The 25,428-nt window shown below is 54.9% G+C and overlaps 12 protein-coding genes across 12 annotated transcripts; 6 read left to right on the top strand and 6 right to left on the bottom strand.

The window, feature by feature from the left end:
• Positions 1-2: 2 nt before the first annotated feature.
• Positions 3-1,751, top strand: LTR77_004388 (uncharacterized protein; the record flags this gene model as incomplete). Its single annotated transcript, XM_064801642.1, has 5 exons — positions 3-574; positions 630-930; positions 982-1,386; positions 1,435-1,525; positions 1,576-1,751. 5 exons carry the CDS (start codon positions 3-5, stop codon positions 1,749-1,751), a joined length of 1,545 nt encoding a protein of 514 aa, XP_064660272.1.
• A 277-nt stretch (positions 1,752-2,028) lies between these two features.
• LTR77_004387 (uncharacterized protein) lies at positions 2,029-2,448 on the bottom strand (the record flags this gene model as incomplete). Its single annotated transcript, XM_064801641.1, is given in 2 exon segments — positions 2,029-2,208; positions 2,227-2,448. 2 exon segments carry the CDS (start codon positions 2,446-2,448, stop codon positions 2,029-2,031), a joined length of 402 nt encoding a protein of 133 aa, XP_064660271.1.
• Positions 2,449-3,994: 1,546 nt separating this feature from the next.
• LTR77_004386 (uncharacterized protein) lies at positions 3,995-5,238 on the top strand (the record flags this gene model as incomplete). Its single annotated transcript, XM_064801640.1, has 2 exons — positions 3,995-4,289; positions 4,349-5,238. 2 exons carry the CDS (start codon positions 3,995-3,997, stop codon positions 5,236-5,238), a joined length of 1,185 nt encoding a protein of 394 aa, XP_064660270.1.
• A 335-nt stretch (positions 5,239-5,573) lies between these two features.
• LTR77_004385 (uncharacterized protein) lies at positions 5,574-7,064 on the top strand (the record flags this gene model as incomplete). Its single annotated transcript, XM_064801639.1, has 1 exon — positions 5,574-7,064. One exon carries the CDS (start codon positions 5,574-5,576, stop codon positions 7,062-7,064), a length of 1,491 nt encoding a protein of 496 aa, XP_064660269.1.
• A 714-nt stretch (positions 7,065-7,778) lies between these two features.
• LTR77_004384 (uncharacterized protein) lies at positions 7,779-8,735 on the bottom strand (the record flags this gene model as incomplete). The annotated part of the gene is made up of 1 exon (XM_064801638.1): positions 7,779-8,735. One exon carries the CDS (start codon positions 8,733-8,735, stop codon positions 7,779-7,781), a length of 957 nt encoding a protein of 318 aa, XP_064660268.1.
• A 406-nt stretch (positions 8,736-9,141) lies between these two features.
• LTR77_004383 (uncharacterized protein) lies at positions 9,142-10,050 on the top strand (the record flags this gene model as incomplete). Its single annotated transcript, XM_064801637.1, has 5 exons — positions 9,142-9,185; positions 9,239-9,416; positions 9,471-9,641; positions 9,700-9,756; positions 9,814-10,050. 5 exons carry the CDS (start codon positions 9,142-9,144, stop codon positions 10,048-10,050), a joined length of 687 nt encoding a protein of 228 aa, XP_064660267.1.
• Positions 10,051-10,188: 138 nt separating this feature from the next.
• On the bottom strand, positions 10,189-11,132 carry LTR77_004382 (uncharacterized protein; the record flags this gene model as incomplete). The annotated part of the gene is made up of 2 exons (XM_064801636.1): positions 10,189-10,502; positions 10,550-11,132. 2 exons carry the CDS (start codon positions 11,130-11,132, stop codon positions 10,189-10,191), a joined length of 897 nt encoding a protein of 298 aa, XP_064660266.1.
• A 728-nt stretch (positions 11,133-11,860) lies between these two features.
• CDC15 (Protein kinase of the Mitotic Exit Network) lies at positions 11,861-16,255 on the top strand (the record flags this gene model as incomplete). The annotated part of the gene is made up of 2 exons (XM_064801635.1): positions 11,861-12,838; positions 12,869-16,255. 2 exons carry the CDS (start codon positions 11,861-11,863, stop codon positions 16,253-16,255), a joined length of 4,365 nt encoding a protein of 1,454 aa, XP_064660265.1.
• A 163-nt stretch (positions 16,256-16,418) lies between these two features.
• On the bottom strand, positions 16,419-18,114 carry LTR77_004380 (uncharacterized protein; the record flags this gene model as incomplete). Its single annotated transcript, XM_064801634.1, has 2 exons — positions 16,419-16,611; positions 16,661-18,114. 2 exons carry the CDS (start codon positions 18,112-18,114, stop codon positions 16,419-16,421), a joined length of 1,647 nt encoding a protein of 548 aa, XP_064660264.1.
• Positions 18,115-18,861: 747 nt separating this feature from the next.
• Positions 18,862-21,321, top strand: ACO2 (aconitate hydratase; the record flags this gene model as incomplete). Its single annotated transcript, XM_064801633.1, has 1 exon — positions 18,862-21,321. The coding sequence occupies one exon, from the start codon at positions 18,862-18,864 to the stop codon at positions 21,319-21,321; it is 2,460 nt and encodes an 819-aa protein (XP_064660263.1).
• Positions 21,322-21,541: 220 nt separating this feature from the next.
• On the bottom strand, positions 21,542-22,155 carry LTR77_004378 (uncharacterized protein; the record flags this gene model as incomplete). Its single annotated transcript, XM_064801632.1, has 3 exons — positions 21,542-21,809; positions 21,868-22,046; positions 22,114-22,155. 3 exons carry the CDS (start codon positions 22,153-22,155, stop codon positions 21,542-21,544), a joined length of 489 nt encoding a protein of 162 aa, XP_064660262.1.
• A 1,205-nt stretch (positions 22,156-23,360) lies between these two features.
• Positions 23,361-24,993, bottom strand: LTR77_004377 (uncharacterized protein; the record flags this gene model as incomplete). Its single annotated transcript, XM_064801631.1, has 2 exons — positions 23,361-24,854; positions 24,907-24,993. The coding sequence occupies 2 exons, from the start codon at positions 24,991-24,993 to the stop codon at positions 23,361-23,363; spliced, it is 1,581 nt and encodes a 526-aa protein (XP_064660261.1).
• Between the last annotated feature and the right edge of the window lie 435 nt (positions 24,994-25,428).

The following is a 25,428-nucleotide window of genomic DNA, read 5'->3' as shown; positions in this document are numbered from 1 at the left end:
CAATGGGGAAGAAATACATCCTAGGCCTGCGCGGCCGCGCACTTCGCAATGCGCAAATCTGGGCCGTCATCCTACCTGCATACATCCTCTTCGGATACAACAATGCTGTAGCCGGCCCTTTACTGGACTTGCCATCTTGGGTCGAGACCTTCCCACGTATCGACACGGTCAGCGAGGATCTCAGCGATGTCCAGGTCACCAACAACTCTCGCGTGCAAGGCACAGTCGTGGCGATGTACACCCTTGGTGCTTTCTTCGGTGCTCTGAGCTGTATCTACATCGGCGATAGGCTGGGCAGAATACGAACAATACAGACCGGTGCTGCTGTCTACGTCGTCGGCGCAGTCTTGCAGTCCAGCTCTTACTCACTGGCCCAGCTTATCGTCGGGCGGCTGGTATCTGGTTTCGGCTTTGGCGCGCTGAGTGCTACGGCTCCAAACTGGCAGAGCGAGTGTTCGCAAGCCGCGCATCGGGGCGCTGCTGTCCTGCTGGAATCGCTCTTCATCAGCTCTGGGCTTGCGCTGTCGGCTTGGCTCAATTTGGGCATGAGTTTCACCAGCGGTTCCGTCTCTTGGTGAGTGAGTGGCTGTAATTGCTGCGTGCATGACGTGCTGCTAACTTGTTATTAGGCGCTTCCCGCTCGCCTTCGGCATTTTCTGGGCTCTGATCGTTATCGCCACGGTCGCCCTACTGCCCGAAAGTCCTCGATGGCTGGCAAAGAAAGGCCGTTACGGAGAAGCGCGCCAAGTGTTGGCTGCTCTCGATGGACTACCGGAAGATGACCCGCAGGTCGAGGCGGATATCAATGAGATCCAGCAATCTTTGAGGATCACGGGTCAAGGACGCTTTATCGATGTCTTCTCAAACGGAGAACTTCGCCTGTTCAATCGAACTTGCCTCGCATGCGGCGGACAGATGTTTCAGCAAATGGTTTGTACAAATCTGCCTTGCCATTGGGACTGAACATTGACATTGCTGCAGTGCGGGATCAACGCTCTCGCCTTTTACGTTACCACCATCTTCCACACCTACCTCGGCCTTTCGGATGTACTCGCGCGGATTCTTGGCGCTTGCGTCTTTTCATTCCAGACGCTTTGCTCGCCCATTGGTGTGCTGACAGTCGACCGCTTCGGGAGGAGAAAGCTCATGATCGTATCTGCCGTGGGCATGGGGGTGTGCATGGCCATTGTGGCTGGGACCTCAAGCGCCAGCAACAACAAGTCCGCGGTGGCAGCAGCTGGTGCATTCATATTCCTGTTCAGCTTGTTCTTCCCGACCGGTTTCTTGGGCCTTACATTCCTGTACGCGAGCGAGATCAGTCCTTTGAGCCACCGGGTGCCGATTACAAGTATGTCAACTGGAACAGCCTGGCTGTTTAACTTTTTGGTATGTGGAACACGCAGGAGCTTTGAGCATTGGGCTGACGAAAAACAGGTGGCCGAAATCACACCCGTCGGATTTGCAACGATTGGATGGAAGTACTATCTCGTGTTCATGTGCATCAATCTGTTCTTGATCGCTCCTTGTCAGTTGCCATGTCCACTATCCTTCTTGATGCATGCTAACGAACGGCAGCTGTTTACCTATTCTGGCCCGAAACTACTGGTCGACATCTCGAAGAAGTTGACCAGATCTTCAGAGACAGCAACACAATCTTTGATCCGCCTAAGATGGCAAAGCGCTTGCCAACAAGCTCGTTGGCGGACGACGAGGATCATTCGACTGAGAAGATGTCGACGGAGAGAGTGTAGGTGCAGATGGGAGATTGAGGCAGCCCATGCCAGCGTTGACGTAGGGTATCTCTGTGGCTACTTTGCGCTCCATTGCTGGAAGACACTGATATCTTCATGCTGGCGAGATCGTCCGAACGATATCGTCTCATAGAACCGAATTGCACGATTGGTCAGGATTCTGTGACAGCAGCTGCAGAATGCAATCGTCTCGAACAAGCATCGTGATAATGATGTTGTTGCTCAAGTGTGATGTCCACGTATGCACTCCGTTGCCTGGCATGGCTTGCTGGTACCGCTAGTCCTTGATGTCAGACGTCGCGGTAGGAGTGGCAGCCGATCCTCCCCAGATTGTAGGTGAGTTCGTTATCAAAGCTGCCAATGCGGCCCATAGGATAAACCCCCCTAGAACAACGCCCGAACCGTGTTGGACTGCAAGGAATCCAACCGCCGGTAGTCCTATCGCCGATATCACGCACTGCAGGGCATTGCTTACTCCCCATGGCTGTTGACTTCGTAGGTCGGGAAAGGCTCTCACGCCGATGATGGCTAGTGCTCCTGCGATGCTGACGAGCACGAGGGTGTACTGGTCGATCGAATCGAAGGCGTTGCTCATCAGAGCTGACAAGGTCTCGTTGTTGTGAGCCGCCCGTATTTCAGACGCCAGCTCGGTAGCGAGAGAGTCTTTAGATGGCTTGGACGGTCGTGCTTGCGACATGGCTGTAACCCTGACTCTCGACTAAGCACGGAAAGCGGCGTAACAGCGTGTTGACGAACGTGTTGCTTTCCTAATGGTGTGGGAAGAAAGGCCAAGGCGTGGACAAGCGCGAGTTGATATAGGATGGCGTTTTCTGCTTCGCTCAGCTGCTGTCGCTTGGTCGTTGAGCAAGAAGAACATATGAAGGCAAGAGACAGCGATAGGTCTCAGAGCGAAGCCATTTGATCTGTCCTCTACGCGCAGAGAGAGGGAGATGTGACGCTGCATGTCGAGGTCGCTGCCGTCCTTCCCAGGCCCCCAACCTCCGAGGAGAGCCGCGAAGATCTCATGTCGGACGGATGCACCGAGGCAGATGCAAGAAGCGCCAAGCACAGCATAAGCCTCTAGGTTCGTTCTTCGCACCGGCACGGCGTGGCACGGAGCGTGCTCGTCGATGGGTCCAGACCTCTACTGACGACAGTGGCAGGGCTGACGGGGCCATCCCCCGCGGAGCTTGACCTGAGCGGGGGGCTCCACAGTGGGTCTCACAAGCATCCCAAGCTTCAAAATAACCCGGGAAGGCACGAAGGATCACATATACCATGCAACCTCACCCTATGGACGTGCATCTTCAAGAAGTTCCTTGCTTACCCAGATGCTGTCACGCCCCTCTGGTACCCCTGGAATCGTGCAGAGCATGCCGCCGGGGGCCATCTGCTCAGGTCCTGTGGCATGCATCCTCTCCCATGCATCCTCACGCAGAGTACTCAGCTTTGAGTCAACAGGACTTTCAACCATGCTACACATCCGTACGGATGCGGCACAGCGACGCTGATCGTCTGGCCCCGGCCTGGCCTCGCCCGGGACGGAGTGGACAACCTGGTCAGAAGCGGCCTACTTGGATGTTGGATAGGTCTTCGACACACGGCACTTCGGCGCATGTTCTTTGCAACAGAACATAGTGGGATCTCGTAGAGGTGCTCCCCTTCCAAGCCACCTCGGTGCACCAGCTACTTCATCCAAGGCCTGCCTACACAATCTCAAAAAGAGCATGTTCATGGACGAACACCCACGCCGAGGCATTGTGGTCCAGCGTCACGACCCCCAGTCGCCCGGCTGAGGCCTTGAGGAGCGCGTGACGCCTCGAACAAGGTCACCTTGCGCGGTTTTTGTTTGGCCACTACTCGCTTGCCCAGGTCCCACACAGGATGCGCGGAAGGAGTGACTATTATCAATCCTTACCATGCGTTCTCCCTTCATCGGGCTGCGATTGTCGATGGATCGGTCGAGAACGAAGACTCCAGCCGTGCCTTTCCGCGGACTTTGGTGAGCAGACATCCAACCCACCTGGAGGCAGCCAGGGATACGCGGCTCGTCGTCTGCCTCCAGCTGAGCACTTCATCAGGATTTGCTCTCCGCGGAAGCTTGACAGTAGACAAGCATGATAGCGATGGGTTCATAAATACAGGCAATGCTCCCCTTCTCCTCTCGCAGAACTTGCATGATTTGAGTCGGCGCCTTGGATCGAAGCCTTTTTCTTTAGATCACTAAGCCTCCAACCTTCACCATGATTCATACAAAGCTCTTACTTTCACTGGCGATATGTCTTGGCAGCATTGGCCCCGCCGTCGCCGACCCTGCCAACGGCTGGGAAGCCGCCTTCTGGTCGGGTGCAAAGTGTACCAGCGAGGGAACGGGCACGTACCAGAAGGGCAAAGGCTTCAAGAAGGGTCAAAAGTTCTGCCATGGTATTCCTGACATTGGCGTCACGCAAGCCGTGGACTTTTACGCCAAAGACTCTTCCTACAAGTTTGGTCTCCACCGCAGGGATGATTGCTCAGACAGTCCCTCTCAGTACCTTGGTTAGTTGTGACTGGAGAACATGGTGCGGAGAGTGGGAGCCGACACTGACGCTAAGTAGGCAACCCAGACCAGCCGGTGTGTATTGAGACCAACGACATAGGTGGCTCCGTTGCCTTCTCCGTCAAACATACCCGATCTAGCAGGCGCAGCGTCGATGAGTCTGAAGACCTACTCGAGGAGCGTAACGCCGTCCCAGAGGACGATGCAGTCCTCGCCGCTGAAGCCCGAGACTTTGTCGACTCCTACACCGTCAGCACTCTCGCCGCTTCCGGCGGCTTTGGTATCACTGCCGTCCAGTCTTGCCCAGTAAGGTACAACAACAATCCAGCCAATGGCTGGCGACAAAACACCGTCTGTTGTATCTCCGCCACGGGCTTCGCCTTCTTTGCCTTCCTCTCCGTCTGGCACAACACGGGCGAAACGGAAGAGTCGAACGGCGGCAAGCGCAACGTTGATGGGCCATGGTACGAAACCCTGAACCCACACTCCGACTTCGGTGTTCTGGAGGCCGTTCAGCCCTTGGGCCAGACCATGGACAAGGAAGGCACCCAATGGGATCAATATCTCTACAACGTTACGGAGCACCGGACGGGGCTGCGCCATCATCTCATCTACGAGCACGACGTGAGCTACGGCCGCCATATCCTGTCTGCCGATCAAGACACCACTCGGATGGGCTTGGAGAACGGTGGACTTAACAAACGCCAGTCCGCCAGCACTTACCGCGCCTATTACGCCTGGAAAAACTTGCGGCACAAGCCCTTCAAGGCGCGCGGGACTGGTAACGCGGAGGTTGGGCATCTGGTAGAGCAGGCGTGGAACTTCTGTCGGGGCAATGATCAGGACGTCGTCTGTGCCAACTTCAGGGTTAAGGGCAAGGGGCAGATTGCATTGGGGCAGTATTCCGTCACCAACGGGGTGTTCTCGCCGGATTTCAGCAGTTGCTGAAGGTTTTCGCAACGCGGCTCTGCTCAACCAGCGCCGAAGCACGCATAACACTCATTTGTAGCCACAGAGTATCCTCGTACGTATTATTGCGCTCCATCGCCGGGAGACACTATTATCGTCCTGCTGGCAAGATCATCCAAACTACATCGTCTCGTTGAATCGTTGAATCGAATTGCACGATTGGTCAGGATTACGCCTGGCGCAAGGCTGCAGCTGGGCTCTCATCCAACCACCAGATCGATTGCAAGCCTTCATATTTACTTACTTTTCACTTCCAAGTTTCGTCTTCCAACAAATCCTCATCCGACAAGTAGATTCAATTACCACTACCGACCATGGTCCTGAATAGTATACTTGAGAATGGCCGGGACAACATAGTTTACGAAACCGAGCTCGACACAGTAAAGCGCCAGCTTGTGGAAGATGCTAAGCAGTTGGCCGTCCTCGGCGAAGTCGATGCCGCACGAGATCTAATCAGCCTGTTGTTCACGAAGAGTCCGTCTTCAACTCGTGGAACTGTTCCTCCGCTGGTCTGGGCGTGGAAGGAGACTGCTCAATGGCCAAACAAATGTTCGCCGCCTTCGAATCTGGAGACAACGTACGAAAAGTTGCGAAAGGAGTGGGAGGAGGATTATTGGGGAACTGGCTGGGTTGCTGTGTCCTCGGACGACCGCACGTTTGATGAACGCGGGCTACAAGCATGTCTAGTACTACCCGAGCGGGCTATACACGCAGGTTACCTGGATGAGAGTACCAGATGGATGGCCATGGAGAAATCTGCCCGTTGGGTGAAAGCACTTGACATATCCTTCCGGCTATCAGAGGTTGCTGGCTCAGATGAAGGACACAGCCGGACGGAAGAAGAAGCTTCGACAGAGGACGAGTGGGAGGCTATTCCCGCTGTTGACAAGCGTACTTTGGAGATCCTGCAGCAGGTCGTTGATCGATGGGATGCGAATCAGCAGGTGGACTACATGTGCATGGCGGAGCGTCTGTGGCCCATGTACATCTCTGGTATGGTTGCGAAGGCCATGGGCCTTGACAAGCAAGCATTGAAGTCGAAAGCTGCGAATATCATAAAGGCTTATGGAACTCGACTGTCTAGCCCCTTCGCGTCGACACAATTGGCAAACAAATCGATCAAGGAGATTCTGGAGATCGGAAGCGAGAACACGGTTCGTGGTGCCGGCAAAGAGTCTTGGGATGAAATGGACAACCCATCGCAGACATTGTTCCACACGCCAGTGAGCGGCGAGAATATCGCTGATCTTGAGAAACGACTTGAAGTCACCTTACCTGATGATTTTAAAGAGTTTCTCCAAGTCAGCAACGGCTTCGGGGCGAATGGAGACGGGACATTCAACGGATACTTCACAGATCCGGAGATCTACGGGACAGATGAGGTGCGATGGAATAACGAGGAATACTTTCAGCTGCCAGTCGATCTTCTGAACATTCACAGAGAGATCGAGGCTCTGGCTGGCATCGAGAGCAAGGGCCACTTCTCTTTCGACACCGCATTACCGTTGTTTGGGCCAGTCTTGGAAATCGGTGTGCGAGATGTTGAGCACCTGTGGCTCGTTCAGCCGACGCTGGTCCGTCAGGCGAGGGAGGCGTACGACAGGATGTATGCTCGGACGAACGAGGAGCAGAAGAGGACGCTGGACGATGCGATTGTTGCTTTCGCTGGTAGCAGGGACGCCTTTGACAAGTTGGAGTGGTGTTGCGCGAGATGGTCGTCTGGAGGCGCGGCTGTGATGACGAGCTATGCGAGTTTTCGAAGGTATCTTGAGGTTGTTGTGACGGATTCGATGGAAGTGAAGTAGGCTCAGGAGAGTGAGGTTACCTCGGGAAAGCGATCTCAGTGTAATACTTCATGGTACTCGTTGAGAGGACCTTTCGATCGAGTGTACCAAGTTATCATGAGTGTAAATTTCTCTGTTTGACTAGTATGTAATGTTTTCGATACATACAGGAATATCCTGGTGGGACGTAGCGATTTATAAGAAAAGAGATGGTGAAGACGAAATTTACAAGATCTATTACGAGCACATGTAAGACATGATATATACAAAATTTGGAAATCGTGCTTCAATGTTCGCAGCTGTAAGCCTCACTTCACTTGGAGTGACATTGAATAGCTGCTAACGATCAATACAGTTAGCTCACTTGGGAGAGCGCCAGACTGAAGTTACACTTTGGTCACGCAATCTGTGCGGTATCTGGAGGTACTGTGGTAAGCAACGCTCTACAGCCACACCTCGTAGGACCATTTCTAACGATAGAACAGTTCGATCCACAGAAGCTGCAACTTCACTTTTTGACTTACGTCAGTCCAAAGCTGGCCTTTGTCTTGAGTTGAGAATATTGATTTTGCTTTTGCCACCAACCACGATTGACCAATTATTTGGACACAACCTGAGCCTTCATTGAGTTCCCCAATTCCCGATCTAAGCAGCTTATTGAGGCGGCAAATGGACATGCGGAAGTTGAAGTCTACAAGCATGTACACCCTCGTTAACAGTAGCTTTGTTGCCTCATCACACCAATCGGTTAGGGACCTCTCTTCCCTCCAACAATGCCAACACCGTCTCCACCACCTTCATCCCGCTGGCGATCTGGTTCTCCAAGGTATTGGCGCCCACATGCGGCGTTATGATGAGATTGCCTCTCTTGAGTAGCTTAGGATATGCCTTTGCTGTCGGCGGCTCGACTTCCATCGCATCGAGGGCAGCGCCATGTATCTTCTCCTCCTCGAGAGCGTGAAGAAGAGCGTCTTCATCAACAACTCCACCCCGAGCACAATTCAACAGGATGGCCTCTGATTTCATCCGCTCGAACTCAGACTTCCCAATCAGACGTCTTGTGTCCTTCGTCAGCGGCACATGCAGAGTAACGACATCTGCTTCTTTCAATAGCTCGTTCAGGTCACTCACGCGGCGGTGCTTGATGTCTGGCCAGGCTTCCGCAGACGCAAACGGATCGTAGGCGATGATGTCGCCTTCCATTGCTCCAATCCACTTCCGCGCAACAACGCTCCCAATGTTTCCCATTCCAACGATGCCAATGGTCTTCTTGAACAATGAAAGTCCTAGAACCTGGGACCGGACAATGGCCTCTCCGCCCCGTATCCGCCGATCGAACTCAACGACCCTCCGAGCCACACACAAAGCCAGCGCTATCGTCAACTCCGCAACCGACTCACTGTTCATCGCTGGAGTGTTGCAGACGGCAATGCCTCGTCGTTCGGCAGCATCCAGATCAATGTTGTCAACACCGACGCCCTGCTTGACGATACATTTGAGCTTCGAAGTCTGCTCTATGTCTGATGCCGTGATTCGAGTCTCTGATCGGATCATAAGTGCGTCTGCTTCTGCACGCCACTTTGATACACGGTCATCGTTTCGACGAACGAGTTCAACGGATGGGGTCGCTTGTAGCTTCTTGATCGCTTCGGGATGGAATGGATCCAATATGAATACTTTTGGTTTGTTCATCTTGTCAGACAGCCCTGTATTCGATCATTCGCACCTGGACCACGAGGTGTTTTGGTTCGGCTGCTAGTAGCCGGTTTTGACCAAGTTGTCGACCAGAGCTGTTTGGATCCGTAGCTGGCCGGCAGAAGCCATGAATCGCAAGAAAAGTATTGAATTGGCGAAGGAACCATTGCATTCAAGGCGATGGACACGATCCAGCGAAAGTGGCCCATGGTGAGCTCTGTCCTACAGCTGCCAGCTCGGTGGAAGCGATGTCGGAATGGACTGGTTCGGAAGGACTCGTACCTTCAGTGTTCAGCTCATTCAATCCAGTCTGTAATATTCAATATCTCTTCCGTTGCATCCTTGTTTATTGACTGGTACTAAGAAGACCCGACTTCTCAATGCTGAACCACAAGTCGACAAGATGAATACCAAAGCCATAGTGAAAGGCTTGCAAGCCTACACGACGTATGTACAACTTTGCGCATGCACGTAGACTTCCGAAAACTGAACCGATGCAGCTGCGATGTTGCAGACGCTCTCCTAAAGTTGAAAGTCCCACATGGCGGCTTTCTCGCAGGCTTAACCATGTGGTCACCAACACGACAAGAGGGACCTACCAAAGCCATCGGACCGGCGTATACTGTGCGATATGTTCGGAAGAGCTATGAGAACGAGCCAAAACCTTCAGGACATTACGTACGTTCATGACGAAGCGACGCTCCTTCGACTAGGAGATTGACTCGGTTCCAGATCGACAGTATCCCCTCTGGCGCTGTGGTGTTCATCTCTGCTCCGCCGCGGATGATTAATGCGTGCTATGGCGGGTTGATGAGCACTCGGGCGAAGTATTTGGGAGCGGTGGGCACGGTCATTGATGGGCGGTTGAGGGACTTGCAGGAGCATCGAGATCTTGAGTATCCGGTACGAAGCTGCATCATTGCTCCATTAGCCAATCTCGGAAAGCTAACAAAGCTCGTAGGTATTCGCACGAGACGTCGGCACAACAGCTCCTCAGGAAGTGGTTCGGGTTAGCGAGGTATGTTCCTGTCGCACGCTGACTCTGTGCTGAGGCTCTAAGACTGACGGAGAATAGATCAACGCACCTGTGCGGTTGAACAGCGAGGACCAAGAGGCTGTCATCAACCCGGGAGACATACTGATTGCGGACATCAACGGCGTCGTCTGCATCCCACAGTCTTTGGCGGAGAAAACGTTGGACCTCATACAGTCGCAAGTAGAGGCAGATGAGAAGGTCGCAGCCGATTTGAAGACGGGGAGATCTGTTGCTGATGCTATGAAGGAGCATCGTGCGAATGTTAAGCAGCCATAAAATTCATGCAAAACCTCTGTACCACCTTCAAATGCTCAATGCTTGTGATGCAATCACTCCGCAAGCCTCTTGCCGCCGCCGTTCTCTAGTAACAGTGTCGTAGAATCGTGATATAGCAGCGAGACATTGACCCTTCGATCATGTTCCGCCCACCACGTTTAGCACCCCTCCGTCGACGGCGACAATCTGGCCGTTGACGTAGCCGTTACGAGCAAGGTAGAGCACAGTCATGCCCATCTCCTCCTCACTGCCTGGACGCATCGCCGGTACGTGGCCGGTGCTTTCAATCTTCTCCTGTGGGAACTCGGATTTTTGCTTTTCATCGGACCCCTTGTTCTTGTCGGTCATCTCAGACGGGAAGTAGCCAGGTGCGATGGAATTGACTCTGATCCATGCCCGCTGGAATTCCTTGGACATGAGCTTCGTGAGGTGGACTGTTGCTGCTTTGGCGGCTAGATAAATTGTTAGCACGGGTCGAAGATGGAGATTAACAGCTTACCATTGTACGAGAAGTGGCCCTGTGCATCCCTCATCATGCCACTCATGCTCGAGATCGTGATCACGCTCGCGCCAAACCGTGGAAGCGGGCCATGCGGTTCTATCGCAGACTGTAGCAGCGGCAGGAAAGCAACGGTCGTAAAGTAGACGCTCGTCACATCGATATTGTAGGTTTGGTTCCATGCCTCGACAGTCTCGTGCTCCCACAGCCTCTGCTTCAGGTTGCCAGCATCCTCCTGATCTGGCGTCGCCTTGGTTCCTGCTACACCAGCATTGCAGACGAGGAGGTCGATGTATTTCTCCTTTGCCTGCAGCTCCTCGACTATCTTCTGGAGGTCGTCTTTCTTGGTCACATCGCAGGGCCCGAGCGCGACGATTTTGCCACCTCTCTGGTCGGGATGGTGGCTGTTGACTGCGTTGTCCAGTGCTTCCTTACGACGACCTGTGATGTAAACCGTACCGCCGTTGGCAGCAAGTGCTTGAGCGGCCATCAGGCCGATTCCAGTTCCACCACCCGTCACCACCGCCGTCCGGCCCTGCATGCCGAAGAGCTTGTTCACATCGAATTGGTGTGTCGCTGCCATCTTGACAAGATCGTGTTATAAGTCTGCAATGTGGCCTCCTTATCAAGTCTTGGTATCAGGGTTGTCTAGGGTGGTGTTTGGGTGGTGTTTGGGTGGTTGGAAGTTCTCGAACTTTTCGCGAGAATATTGAAAGCAGCGAATCGATCAGATGCAACGACGTCAGAGTGACGGACGAAACCACGCGTGTTCACGTGCCACTACTACCTCTTCCGGACGCAGTTCTTACCCGTTTCGATGATTTATCAACAACACTCTATGGCCGTCTGTAAGCATATCTTAGATCAGTTCTACAGCCGTTGTTCGAAGAGAGTCGTAGTGTCAAATTGGCTGGTCGGCAGAGGCGTGTTCAACAAGGTTGCTGCCGCATCGCGGTAGGCGTTGCGCTTGCCGTTGGTGGACCAGCATCTTCCATGTCCATGCGCACCATTCGGAGGGGCCATGCAGCTGTTGTACTTCGTTACGTGTCGCAGACTTATCAGCCATACCACCCTGTCAGACAGCACATATCTGGGTATCCGGTACCGAGCAGAGTCCTTTGACACATAATCTACACCGGCGCGCGTGCGACCTCGCGCTTGCCGTGTGCTATACCAGACATTGCATACTAAGCCGTCCGCGTCTGCATGAGAGACCTACCATGGTCTCCTGGAGGGCACAATTACCAGCGCCCTTTTTAGCCGTAGAGGCGACAAGTGCATATTGGTTCATCGGCAGTAACGCCGCTCTCAATGCCGCCGCTGCCATCCCCTCCAATTTCCGCCCAGAAGCAGACCGGTTCTAAGAGAATGAGCACGGCCAGAGCTTCCACGGCCGCCAGCCAAGCACGAGCAAGCACGTCACAGAGTCCTTCGATCGGAACCTCTCGAGCGAACAGAAACCCCAAGGTTCGAGGCAGTACGGACAGAGACGCCGAAAACAAGCCAGCACGACCTAGCACCAGGAGGACATCAACGATTAGCACTGTGGGTCAAGAGAAGAGGCACAGCAAGGATGGGACAGTACAAAGGCGGGCGAAGGAGGTGGAGGGACTCAGGGACTACCAGTTGAGCGACTGCTTGGGAAGAGGCGCGTTCGGGAGTGTGTATCGGGCTTTCAATTGGAGCAATGGCGAGACGGTTGCAATCAAGCAGATAAAGCTGACAGACCTACCGAAGACGGAGCTCAACACCATCATGCAGGAGATTGAACTTCTCAAGAATCTACAACATGCCAACATCGTCAAGTACCACGGCTCCGTGCGCGATACCAACAACTTGTACATCATATTGGAATACTGTGAGAACGGCAGTCTACACAGCATTTGCAAGAACTTTGGCAAATTTCCGGAGAATCTGGTGAGCCTGTACACGGCTCAGGTGCTGCATGGGCTACTGTTCTTGCACGATCAGGGTGTCATTCACCGAGACATCAAGGGCGCCAATATCTTGACGACGAAGGAAGGCTTGGTGAAGCTGGCAGACTTTGGTGTTGCTACGAAGCAGCAAGGTTTGGCAGAAGGAAGTGTGGTCGGCACACCGTATTGGATGGCCCCCGAGGTCATTGAGCTATCTGGTGCCACTACAGCAAGCGATATCTGGTCTCTTGGTTGCACGGTCATCGAGCTATTGGATGGCAAGCCACCGTACCATAAGCTTGCACCCATGCCGGCATTATTCCGAATCGTAAACGACGACCATCCACCTCTACCAGAAGGAGCTAGTCCGCTTGTACGAGACTTCTTGATGCAATGCTTTCAGAAAGATCCAAACCTACGTGTGTCGGCAAAGAAGCTGCTGAAACACCCTTGGATTGTGTCAACGAAGAAGAACGACGTGAAGAAGCCGACAGAGTACGATGAGGCGGTGAAGAGTGTCCAGGAATGGAACGAAGCATTGAAGGCTTCTCCTCCGAATGCACATGCTGGCAATGCAGGTAGCCGTCGGTCCTCTGCTCGGCCAGGCTCCAGACCGGACTCGAGAGGTCTCGCAAAACCAGTGATGAAGAAGTATGATCATCCAGCGCCGACAGCAAAGACGGCGCAAAAGCCCGAAGCCCGACGAACCCAGACTCGAGAGCTTTGTATGTCGCCACAGGAGTACGAGAGGCAAGACAATTGGGATGATGACTTTGAACCACTTTCGGCCAATCTTGCTGCGCTCCAGCTCGCCGATCGTTTGAAGCCTCAAGACAACTTTGCTGGTCTCTTCAGCTCGGAAAGGCTGAAGCAGTATGCTAGCACCGACTCGATACCAGGCATGGATGGCAAGGTAGAGGAGTGGGATGAAGAGTTCGAAGGCGATCTGACCGTTCGCTCATCACTGACGCTGGACAAAGGAAACGCCGTCGAGACCGTCCGCCCATTCTATCCCTCACGCACGAGCTCAAATGAGATCAGAAACCAGCCACCGCCAAACTTCACCAAGCGGCAGCCATCGCACGAGCCACCCGCACGAAGAGCTAGCAAAGACTCTCAGCCACGGACTCAGATCTTGCGACCAGCGCAGAAGAGTAAAGGGCAGCCGGCAGCGAGTCAAGCTGTTCCACCTGCCTCCAAGCGAACCACACAACCAGCCAAAGCCGACAGAGACAGGTACCGGGAGGAAGAGGATGAGGACTACTCCGATTTGGTACCGGCAGACGACGACGCATTTCATAAGAAGATTGCAGCCTTCTCACCAAGCAGGCCCTTCAATCCTCACGACCTCAGAAAGATGCAGCATGTGGGTGGCAGTGTGCGGCGTAGGACGTTGACACCGACCAATCTTGTTCACGATGCAGCCGCCATTCGAAGGTCGAGGAGTAGCTTGGAGATCCAAAAATACGCCGAAGTCGAGGACGACGAAGACTTCACTGACCTGTGCTTTGGCGAGGACAATGGTGCGCCAATGCACCTCCAGCCCGTCAAGACAAGGTCACCGAAGTCAGCAGGCAGTGAGTCCACCGCTGGCTCCGAGCGCGGAACAATGAAGGTCAGCGGTAGCTCTTCGTTAATCTTGGACGATGAGGAAGAGGACGAAGACGACCCATTCGCCGCGCTTGAAGAAGAGCTGGATCAGGTTGATTTGGATGAGAACGTCGCACGTGACAAGCATGCTCGCCTTTGCACCATGGTCGAAGGCCTCGTTGCGGATCTCAAGCTTTCACAACCTGATGATGTACTTGGAGAAATCGTCGACCAGCTTCTCCAGGTCTTGACCGAGTCGCCGGATCTAAAGTCTGTCCTTGTCAGCAGTCACGGGATGTTACCAATACTGGAGATCTTGGACACATGCAACCGGCCGCATACCATCCTCAAGCTGCTCAAGATTGTCAACAATATCATCAGTCCTTCGAATGTGGAAGTCCAGGAGAACCTGTGCTTTGTTGGTGGCATCCCAATCATATCGAAATTCGCGCACAAGAAGTACTCGTCAGAAATACGGTTGGAAGCTGCCGGGTTTGTGAAGATGATGTACCTCACGTCGACTTTGACGCTGCAAATGTTCGTCTCTTGCGGTGGGCTGAACGTACTGGTCGAGTTTCTCGAGGAGGACTACGATAGCGACCTTGGTCGCGAACTGGTTTTGGTCGGAGTCAACGGTGTCTGGAGCGTCTTCGAGCTGCAAGGCCCAACGCCAAAGAACGACTTCTGTCGCATCTTCAGCCGGAGCTCGGTGCTATACCCGCTGAGCTTGGTGCTCAATCGAGTCTTGGACGAAGAAGGAGAGCAGGCGGAGCTGGTCGAGGGCCGGATCGTCAACATCTTCCTGCTCTTCAGTCAAGCCGAAAATCACGTCAAGGAGTCGGTCGCCGATCGCATGGTGCTCAAGACTGTCCTCAAAGACCTGAAGCGGATGAGCCCACAACACCAGATCACGATGCTGAAGTTCATCAAGAATCTGTCCATGCTCGCCACGACATTGGATGGGTTGCAGAACAGCAATGCGATAGAAGTGCTCACGGACTTGCTCGGCGCCAGCATGCACGCGGCGCACTTCCGCGAGATCAGCAACCAAGTCTTAAATACGATGTACAACCTCTGCCGCCTCAGCAAGGCCCGGCAAGAAGACGCTGCTCTCAATGGCGTGATACCGCTACTCCAGCGCATCATCAAGACCGAGCGACCGCTCAAGGAGTTCGCCTTGCCGATTCTGTGCGATATGGCACACAGTGGGAAGGTCGGCCGGAAGGTCCTCTGGCAGAACAAAGGTCTGCAGTTCTACGTGTCCTTACTGGCAGATCAGTACTGGGCGGTCACTGCACTTGATGCCATCTTCATCTGGCTGCAGGAGGAAACTGCTAAGGTCGAGGAGCATCTACTACGGAACGACTCGGCGTTCAGCGCAGCTGTGCTCCAGTGCTTCAACGAGAGCAAGGCGGATGCATTCGAGAATCTGCTCGAGCCTCTGCAGAAGATGCTCCGTCTATCACCACCGATCGCTGCAAGCCTTGCGCACAAGACACTGTTTGAGCGTACGGCGGTCAAGGTCCACGCAAAGAAGCCGCTTGTGCGTCTCAACCTGCTACGTGTCATACGCAGCATCTGCGACGCCAGCGAAGAGCAAGGTGCTCTCATCACTCGATATGGCCTCTTGGATAGCGTGCAAGGACTCGCTAGACACGATCCTGCCATCTTGGTTCGCGAGATGGCGAATGACCTTGTAAAGAGCAGCGAGTACGCTAAGACACAAGCTGCTCGCTTTGCCGGTGCCCGTAGGAGCTCAAGCAGCACAATGAATTCGCCTCTCCCGCCTTCATCGGGCATGGGAACGCCCATTGAGCGTGCTGGCAGCAGGAATGAATACTTTGACTTGAGCATGGAAATCGACCGATCACGGCCAGTAGCGAGCTCGCCCTACCGTCCAGTAAGCCGTGGTGCCAGCTCGTCATCTTCGAGCAGCCAAGTCCTCCCGACCAATTGGAGCAACAGCAATCTTGCGGCGCAAGCTGGTGGACGGAACAGTAGACTCGCTGGCCGACAGCAACCCAGCCGGGCGCAGAGTCGACTAAGTCTTCTGCCTCCGACGAATTTGACTGGAACGGTGGCGCATCGAGGAGAGAATGCTACGCCGACGCATGCGCCGCCGAGCGCTAATACCAGGAGTAGCATTGCCGCTAACGCGAGGCGGAGACGGCAGACTAGTGGTGCGGAGCTTGGGCGGTAGTGATTGTTCGATTTGCAGGGTAATGGGGGCTCAAAAAGCTGTGTGGGCGGTGTATATTTGATAAGGCATTATCATAGCGTGGAGTTCAGGTAACTTGTGGAATGAGAAAGTTTCGATGTTAAATCGACACTGCAATTCAATGCTTTTGACATGGGTATCTCAATCAAATAGGATGCACCTGATATGATTTCATCTCTCCCGGCTCGTTGAGCACCTCCGCCACAGGGTGCTTGTTGATCGCTTCATACCACTGGAGCAGACTTGATAGCAGAAAAAAAATGCTGCCCCACATGCTCGAAAGGGAAGACTGGTAGGCCGTCCACGACTCGCCTGGTACGCCAAAGACTGCGCACAGCCTGATTACAGTCAGCAAACAACTCTGTCAAGGTAGACAGCAGCACTCACTCGAAGCCAACCGATCCCAGCGTAGCGACAAAGCCAATCCACCAACCGAGAATATTAGGCTGCGGCTTCCACCACTTCTCCTGCGTCTCAATCGTGAACATGACACTGGCAGTAATGAAACACGCCGACGCGATGATCTGCGGGACCCAGTAAGCGCCGAGCTGGCCCCATCTACCACCTATATTCCCCCACACGCCGGGCAGAAGCACGATGCCTGACCAGGTAAAGAGCGTCACACCGAAGCCTTGAATTGAGCAAGCCAGGTAGCCGATTTCGTAGGCGTGGTGGGTGCGCAGGGCGTGCCAGGTCGGCCACCAGCGCCAGGTCATGTATTCGCTCGACGCACCTTCTCCGGCATCGCCAAGGTCGAAACCTCCTCTTCGGGGCGCCGGGAGTTTGCCGACAGGGTAGATGGAGCCGGGTCTCTCTCTTATGTCACGGGTCCGCCAGCCGGCTTCGGGGTCGACGGAGTTGGCGAAGGCTTCTGCTTCCTGTGCTTTCTTTGAGCGGTGGAAGTGAGGGATGGCGTGCGAGAAGGCCTGGTGGATCTTCTCGTCTGCGAGTTTCTTGTCTTCGTCCTCATGGCCTTCAAGAAGGCGTCGCATGGCGGTGCCGTGGAACGAGCCATCGTTGACCGCTTCCAAGTACGCTGCTGTAGCTCCGAGCTGGAACAGAAGGACACCGAAGAACGTCGTGAGAGACACACCCCAGTTAACCAGCCCTTCGTTGTATTCCTCGTCTGGATACTCTTGAGGGTACCAGGACCAGGTTGCGCTTATGATGAAGAGCGCTGAACCCCAAGCGTACCACCAGCCGCTCCAGAAAGCCAGGTTCCAGTATGGAAAAGTCCTCGTCATCTTGAGGATGCCTTTGCCGATCTGCTTCGTGCTTTTGATGGTTGACCCAATGTGAATATGGGACTCTGAAGGCTCGAGCTCTGGCACGCGAGGCACAGCAATAGAGCCTCGTCCCTTCCGGTTGTCGCGGGATCGCCACAGCACGTTGAACTCGGACTGTGAGCGTGATGTGGGTTCTGCAGAATCGGCAGCTGGAGTGTCGTGGTCTTTTGATCCCGAATATCGCACATGCATACGGACGTTTGTGGGATTGAACCGTTTGAGCGGGGCAGCAGATCGCATGTTGAGCAGCGAATATTTGGCTTCATGCGCTGCGGTTTTCACTTTCTCGGTAACGCCTTCATCGTGACTACTGCTACGCTCAGCTTTGGACTGCACAGTGTCCTCGCTGCTACTGCTGCGTTCGGCGGGGGCCTGGCGGGCTTCAAGCTTCTCATCCACGTTGCCGCTGCCATCTTGATCGGGTGTCTGGAAGGTAACACGATTTGGTTCACACTCCTCGGGGGGGATGTTTTCGCTCGCGTTGTGCTGATCTCTAGCATTTCTATCTTCCTCAAAAGGATCGACATGATCCCAGGTGCTTGTTCCGGATTCCATGGCTTGCGGGTGGGCAGTAATCGTGCTTAGACATACACATCGACCGCAGCGATAGACGTGTAGAGTTCAAGAAAGATAACACGAACTTACTCGGTAGAAAGAAGAAACACCTCTACCCCGTCCTGAGTGGAGGTGGGTGAGAAAGCCGCATGACGGAGGACTGCAGGAGGACTGCAGCAGTCGAAGACGACGGCGCGAGACGGACGTGAGATTGCCAAGGCTAGTCTACAAGCGTGAAGTTTGACGCCTGCGGCCTGCCCTGACTTACATACATGTACCTAAGAGGACTGTCAACCCGTGGACGAAATAATGCATTGCAATGAGGCTGGCATTAACCGCTGCCGTGGACAATTAAAGACATCCAGGGAGAGCCATGAAGGGGAAAGAAAGCAGCGCCGTGCCTATGCAGTCGGCGACAGTAGCTCCTCAAATTCGCTTGTCTTTCGCCATGAGCTGCTCGACTCGTGCCTCGCCCGAAGCCCTTCGCGTCCACGGGCCCGTCGGATGATTGCATGAATTGCAGAGACATGAGTACACATTGGATCTCTCCAGGTTATCCTCGAGATTCTCGATGCTTTGCCCACGAAGACGAGATCAAGAGCTGTCGTCTCGTCAAATAGAGTCGTGCTGATTGGTCCGGAGCGGGCCGCTTCCGCGTTCGAGCGAGATCGGCTCCTCAAGGGAGAGAAATGTTGTAGAGCAAAGAGAGATGGATAGCGTCGCGAGCCTGAGCCATTGAGCGACAAGATGCTGGCAGCGAAGAGGGCAGCCGCCAGCAAAGGCCCAGCGAGGTCAACGTGCAACATCTTCGCTCTCCCGCGACCACTGCTTCAACTCCTCCACCTCCAACAACGAACCCTCGCAACCGCTGCAGAACAGTCGACATCGCCAGTAGCCAGCGATGTGGCCAGTCGAACACCGCCTTATACCAAGCTCTTGAAGAACCTGCGCGAAGTGCGGCGCCTACTACCAACGCGCCCTCTCACCCTCGCCGAAAAGATCCTCTTCTCCCATCTCGACAATGCAGAGGAATCACTCTTCGAGAACACGAACAATGGCGCAGACATCCGCGGCAATGCCACGCTCAAGCTCAAACCGGACAGAGTGGCTATGCAGGACGCGTCCGCGCAAATGGCGTTACTGCAGTTCATGAGCTGTGGTCTGCCGACAACTGCTGTGCCTGCGAGCATCCACTGCGATCATATGATTGTTGGTGAGCGAGGCGCGGATACGGACTTGCCGAATAGCATCGCTGGGAATAAGGAGGTGTATGATTTCCTGGAGAGTGCGTCGAAGAAGTATGGGATTGAGTTCTGGCCACCTGGAGCGGGCATCATACATCAGACGGTTCTGGAGAACTATGCGGCACCTGGGTTAATGATGTTGGGAACGGACAGCCACACGCCTAATGCTGGCGGTTTGGGTGCCATTGCAATTGGAGTGGGAGGTGCAGATGCAGTGGATGCTCTTGTGGACGCGCCGTGGGAGCTTAAGGCACCTAAAGTGCGAGGGGTGCGGTTGGAAGGGAAGCTTAGTGGATGGGCAAGCCCGAAGGACATCATACTGCATCTCGCAGGTCAACTCACGGTCCGAGGAGGAACTGGATATGTTCTGGAGTATCATGGACCAGGCGTGCAGAGTCTGAGCTGCACCGGCATGGCCACAATATGCAATATGGGAGCAGAAGTCGGCGCTACGACATCTCTGTTTCCCTTCACACCATCTTCCCACGGACGATATCTTCAGTCCACACACCGAAGCTCAATAGCAGAGCAGGCGGCAGCTATTGCCTCATCGCCTGGACCGCACAACCTTCTTGTGGCAGACATTGGCGCCGAGTACGACGACGAGGTCGTCATTGACCTCAGCAAACTCGAACCGCACATCAATGGCCCCTTCACACCAGACCTCAGTACACCTCTTTCGCTTTTCAAGGAGGCCGTCAAAGCCAACGAATGGCCTGAAACCTTCGGCGCAGGTCTCATTGGCTCCTGCACCAATTCCTCCTACGCAGACATGACCCGCGCGGAATCTCTCGTCCGTCAAGCGTCAGCAGCCGGCCTGCAACCCAAAGCAGACTTCTTCATCACTCCCGGCTCGGAGCAGATCCGCGCTACTGTCGACCGCGATGGCACGATGGAGACGTTCGAGCAAAACGGTGGTGTCGTCCTGGCCAATGCCTGCGGCCCATGCATTGGCCAGTGGAGTCGAACAGACGGCGTAGCGAAAGGCGAAGACAACGCAATCTTCACCAGCTACAACCGCAATTTCCCAGGACGAAACGACGGAAACCGCAAGACCATGAACTTCCTCGCCAGTCCCGAGCTCGTGACGGCAATGTCCTACAGTGGCCGCACCGACTTCAACCCCATGACCGACAGCATCCCTCTCGAGAATGGCCAGAGCTTCCAGTTCCAGCCACCAACAGGGACCGATATTCCAAGCTCCGGCTTCGCAGCCGGCAACCCTCTCTTCATGCCAACTCCTCCCGTCCCTCAGTCCGACGTCTCTGTGGCTATTGACCCAAAGTCCGACCGCCTTGCCGTTCTCGAACCCTTCGAACCCTTCCCGCAAGGTGAGCTCGAAGGCATGCGGGTCCTAGTGAAAGTCAAGGGCCAATGTACTACGGACACCATCTCCGCCGCCGGCCCTTGGCTCAAGTACAAAGGCCACTTGCCAAACATCTCAGAGAATACGCTTATCGGCGCCGTCTCTGCCGATACCGGAGCGGTGAACTCTGTCCACGATGTTGACGGCACTGAGCACACGATTCCCGAGCTGGCTTCCAAATGGAAAGCGCAAGGGCAGTCATGGATTGTTCTCGCCGAGCACAACTATGGCGAAGGCAGTGCAAGAGAGCATGCGGCGTTGCAACCACGGTATCTGGGCGGGAGAATTGTGGTGGCGAAGAGTTTCGCGCGAATCCACGAGACGAATCTGAAGAAGCAGGGTGTCGTGCCGCTTACGTTCGCTGATGAGGCGGATTACGACAAGTTGGCTGGATGTGATGAGGTGAGGACCGAAGGCCTCTATGACGTGCTCCAGGCCGGTGGGCAGCACGGTGAGGTGGTGCTCGTGGCTAAGAAGCCGAGCGGAGAGGAGACAAGGGTCAAGGTCAAGCACACGCTGTCTCGAGACCAGTGCCAGTTCATCCTGGCAGGCAGTGCGTTGAATCTGCTTGCCAAGAAGCATAAGGGCGCAGTTTGAGAATTGTTGGAAGTGTTGAGCTATGCTACCCGTAGCTAGCTGAAATCTGAAAATTACATAAGAGACTGGTGCTGTCGTCGCGCTGCCTTACGGCTCAGTGGCCTTCCCATCATCTGTCATCCTACGGAACGCCTGACCAGCTCCTATGACATGTCCCATTGCAGAGTGCCTCCCTCAATAACGCGAATCGCTGCCGTAGTCGTCGTACGTAATTCTCGGATCATTGCTTCCGAATCGGTATCCCCTTCTCCTCGCCCGGCGACGGCCCGGCGTCTTCCTCTTTCGCCGCCGCCTCCCCGTCCTGCTCGTCCACACTCATGCCCCGCTGCAGCGTCGACTCTTTGACCGGCGACCCTGAAGACCCATGCGAGAGCGTCGGATGCAGCGTCGGTGTACCCTGGCCCCCAGCAGGACCGCTGATGGAATCCGACCGCCCGCCTTGGCCGGAGGCGGAGGTTTGTTGGGAGAGGTGTGGGATGTTCTCTGGCCTATACAACAGTCAACAATAAGTACACACAGACAGGTGGATGTAGTGGTGAGACGCACGAAGGATGCTCCCTCCCCAACCCTCCCGCCAGCGCGCCATCAGACTTGCCCGCCTTGCTCATGGCATAGTCGCCGCTGTCGAAGTACTTGCGCTCCTTGAGCTTGTTCTGCAGAAGGTCTTTCTTGTTCGGCAGCTTGCCGTAGAGGCGGAAGAGCTTTTGTTCTTCTTCGGTGAGTTGCTGTGCACGTAATTAGTGGTTAGCCCGATGTCGGCATGAGATGGGGAAGTCGGGGGCGAGAGCTTACGCTGATGTCGACCTTGTTCTTCTGGTGCGGGTTGAGAGCCATTGCGGAGGCGTGGGGACCGTCTGGTCCTTCGAGACTGGGACTGGTGGGTGGGGTTGTGGTGGTGCTGACCAGCAGCTCCGCCCAAGCGGTGTGGGCGGCTGTTGTCCTGTGTTCTGCTTTGGATGCCGCTGCCTGCTCGCTCTGACGTGACTGTAGCCCTCCTTTGACAGCCTCCTCCGCTTGGTGCTTGCTTCAAAGTAGTCCTCGTTCCTTGCTGCCGTGCTGAAATCTTCCTCTCAAACGAGGGGTATCAATGGCTTGGTGGGCGTGAGCAGGTCCAGAGAGGTTTCCGAGATATGAGCAGAGGTCGTGCAGCAGTCACCAGCACCCACAAAGCAAGCACAAGCGTCGTCAACGGTCTCGTGATCCAGCAGCGGTATCCCTTGAACGTCCGCACTTTCCCTTGCTGCTGCCGCGATGTCCTGACGTCGAGCAAACGTTATTCGATGTGGGGGCGGAGCGAGACCGCGAGTCGAACCGAGCCGCTGCCCGAGATCTGGATCGCTCGAATGACGTCTTCTCTTCCTCGAAGTCCACGATTGAACAAGTTGAGGGAGGCAGAAGTGCTTGAGACAGTTGTTGAGACGTCCTTGAGAGACACAGCACGATCTCGATCACACGACCCGAAGCAATGGTACTCCTGCACTTGAAACGCAGCTGGTCGTCTTCCCCGCAGTCTCACTCGCAGAGCCATTGGGTCGGCTTTGCTCTAAGAAATTCTTAAGGTGCTGGCCGTCGAATCATGGACGACCAGTATATGAGCACTTTCCCAATGTACCACTGAAAGAAGGAAAGAGAGCAGACACGCAAGATTTCATGAGTAGTAACATTCATACGTTGCTCGCCATCGTGGGCAAGCTGGGGTATCTCAGTATGAAGCCATTTGGAGCCCTGTGCAACCATTGTCCATAACTCGCCAATGCTGCCGGTCCCATGCTTCAATGATATGCCTCCCATACTTGTATTCCTCACCATCATTGTGAAGACCGTGTTGCGCCGAAGGACGCCGTCGCTCTCTCCTGCAAGTCGTGTCCCATAACCGTGAAAGCCGTCTTCCTCTGCCATGGCATTACAAGACAGGCTCGCTATGCACTGTGTTATGCATCATACTGACGCACCCGCTCACGTTGCGCAGCTTCCATGGTACGCCGAGCAACGATATGCCCGGGTTCCACATCCCACCAACTGGACCTCAGAGCATCTTCCTAATATGCACCATTGGTCGGACATTTGCGCGCGCCGCGACCCTTGACCTGCACGTCTTGATTCCCACCATTTGTCTGACCACCTTTCGCCGCACCGACGAAGCTGAACCCAGAATCCGCCCCACTCGTTCCTTTGATGCTGAAGCCGAGAGCTCCGTCTCCCCTGCCATGCACGGTTGAAGTGTTGTTCAGGCGACCGTTGGCCGAATCGATGCTGCGAATGAGTCCGCCGTTGGTACTGGTGAGAAGATCGCGGCCACCACGACCGACACGATCGAAAAGATCACGGTCACCGCTGTTGCCACCCCGTCCACCACGCTCGTATTGTCCTCGCTCTTCGGGGTTCGGCCGTAGCCCTGACTGGTCGTAAGCAAATGACTGTTGTACTGACGTGTTGTTATTGATGATGCACTTGCCCAAAGCGTCTGTAAGCTCAGCAAGGGGGATTACCCTAGCATCCTTCCTTTTGTGCGCAGAGTTGGCCTTCTCAGGGAAGAGCTCGAGGGCTGGACGAGCTGGTGGTGGGGTCGCTGGAGCCTGGGGACGTCCGACGTAGTCTGGGTATGAAGGCGGTTGTGCAGGACGGGCATCATCCGCAACGCGGTCGCGACGCGGCGGAGAGCGAGATCTTGGGGGAGTCGTGGGACGACGTGAATGCACCTCGCGGAATCCGAACCTGCCGTCTCCGTCGTAGTCACGGCGTGGCGATGCGCTACGGTCATCAAGCCTGCGGCTGGGTCCTGTTGGGATGAAGTGATCCTGCTCTTGACGACCTCTATTGTCGGCCTGCTCTGTGAAGACCCTCTTATCGATATCACCATATTCCACCGTGTGTCTGTTGTGCACGCCCTCTGAGTAAGAGCTGCCCGGTCTGCTGGTCTCCTCACTACTCACGTCACCAGACGCTGGAGCGTCGTCATACATGTCTTCGCTGAACGATGGACGCTGTGGAACGGGCTGGCGGCGGCGGCGGTCATCACGGTAGTCGCGCCGACGATACTTGTTGGTGGGGTAGCCACCATGGTTTGGGTGACTCCGTTTGTGATTGGGGTTGCGATTGTCCGCGTGGCCACGTGGGTTGCGCAGATAGAATTGGCTCTGGGCTGCCGCATCCGGGACCTTGACGTCGGCAACTGTGGCCATGCGGACTTGGAGGGCGGTCTGCGGCTTTACGAAGAGCTTCTTAGCCTCACGTAGGCGCAATGGGTCGCTTTCCTCCGCGACTGACATGGCCATCAGTGCTTCTGTTGCTGTCCGTTCGGTGTCGTAGACGAGATTCGCGGACGAGTCGTTGATCCACTCAATCCTCGGCAGCAAGCGATCCGGAAAGACCTGTGCTGCGTACCGACGCAGATCCTCGGCGTTCATGGTGTTGGCACCGCGAATGTGGACTTTGAAGGGTGTGACAGCGCTCGGAGCAACTTCGCCTTCTTCAGCTTGGCCTTCAATACCGTCCATGGCCTCTGCAGGGCCGCCGTTGTAGACGTTGGCATCCTAGATCACATTTTAGTCCAAAGCCAGTGCTGAAGGAATTGTAGCCTCAAACCTGCTGAGGTGCTGCGTTCTCGGCCGGAAACCCTGCACTTGGCTCCTCGTACCTGTCGAGGTCCATGTCCATGTCGTCGGTGGCCATGCTTAGAGAGAGCTTGGAGCGTGAGGTGGTTGGAGGTTGCTATCTCTTCAAAGGTTGTCAGTGAGATGGTTTCATTGAACTCCCAAATCCAGCTCGATGTCTGCGGCAATGACTCCGGCAATGGTTGTGAAGCGAATCCTCTCATGGTTCGAAGCTTGTCAAGTCGCGTCGAAGGTGTGAAGCTCAGCTTGGGAAGACGTGCTGCGCCGCCGATCTCGCCGATGACGTTAGCGCATGACTCGTGCGATAACATGCTCCCATTTCAACATTCATTCGTCCTCACGCTTACAATCTGAATTCGTCGTGTTAACCGCAGTAGCAGGTCACTTGGCTCCACGATCATATGAAGATTACCGACTCTGACATAGGTCTGGCAATATATTGAGGAGCGGCATCCATTGCTCTTGCGAGACCCAACGTACCATCAACGTGTCC

Source organism: Saxophila tyrrhenica (assembly GCF_035928015.1).
Source record: "Saxophila tyrrhenica strain CCFEE 5935 chromosome Unknown scaffold_6, whole genome shotgun sequence".
NCBI classification, from domain to species: domain Eukaryota; kingdom Fungi; phylum Ascomycota; class Dothideomycetes; order Mycosphaerellales; family Extremaceae; genus Saxophila; species Saxophila tyrrhenica.
The sequence above is the reverse complement of the archived record's forward strand: the minus strand, read 5'-3'. Positions and strand labels throughout refer to the sequence as shown.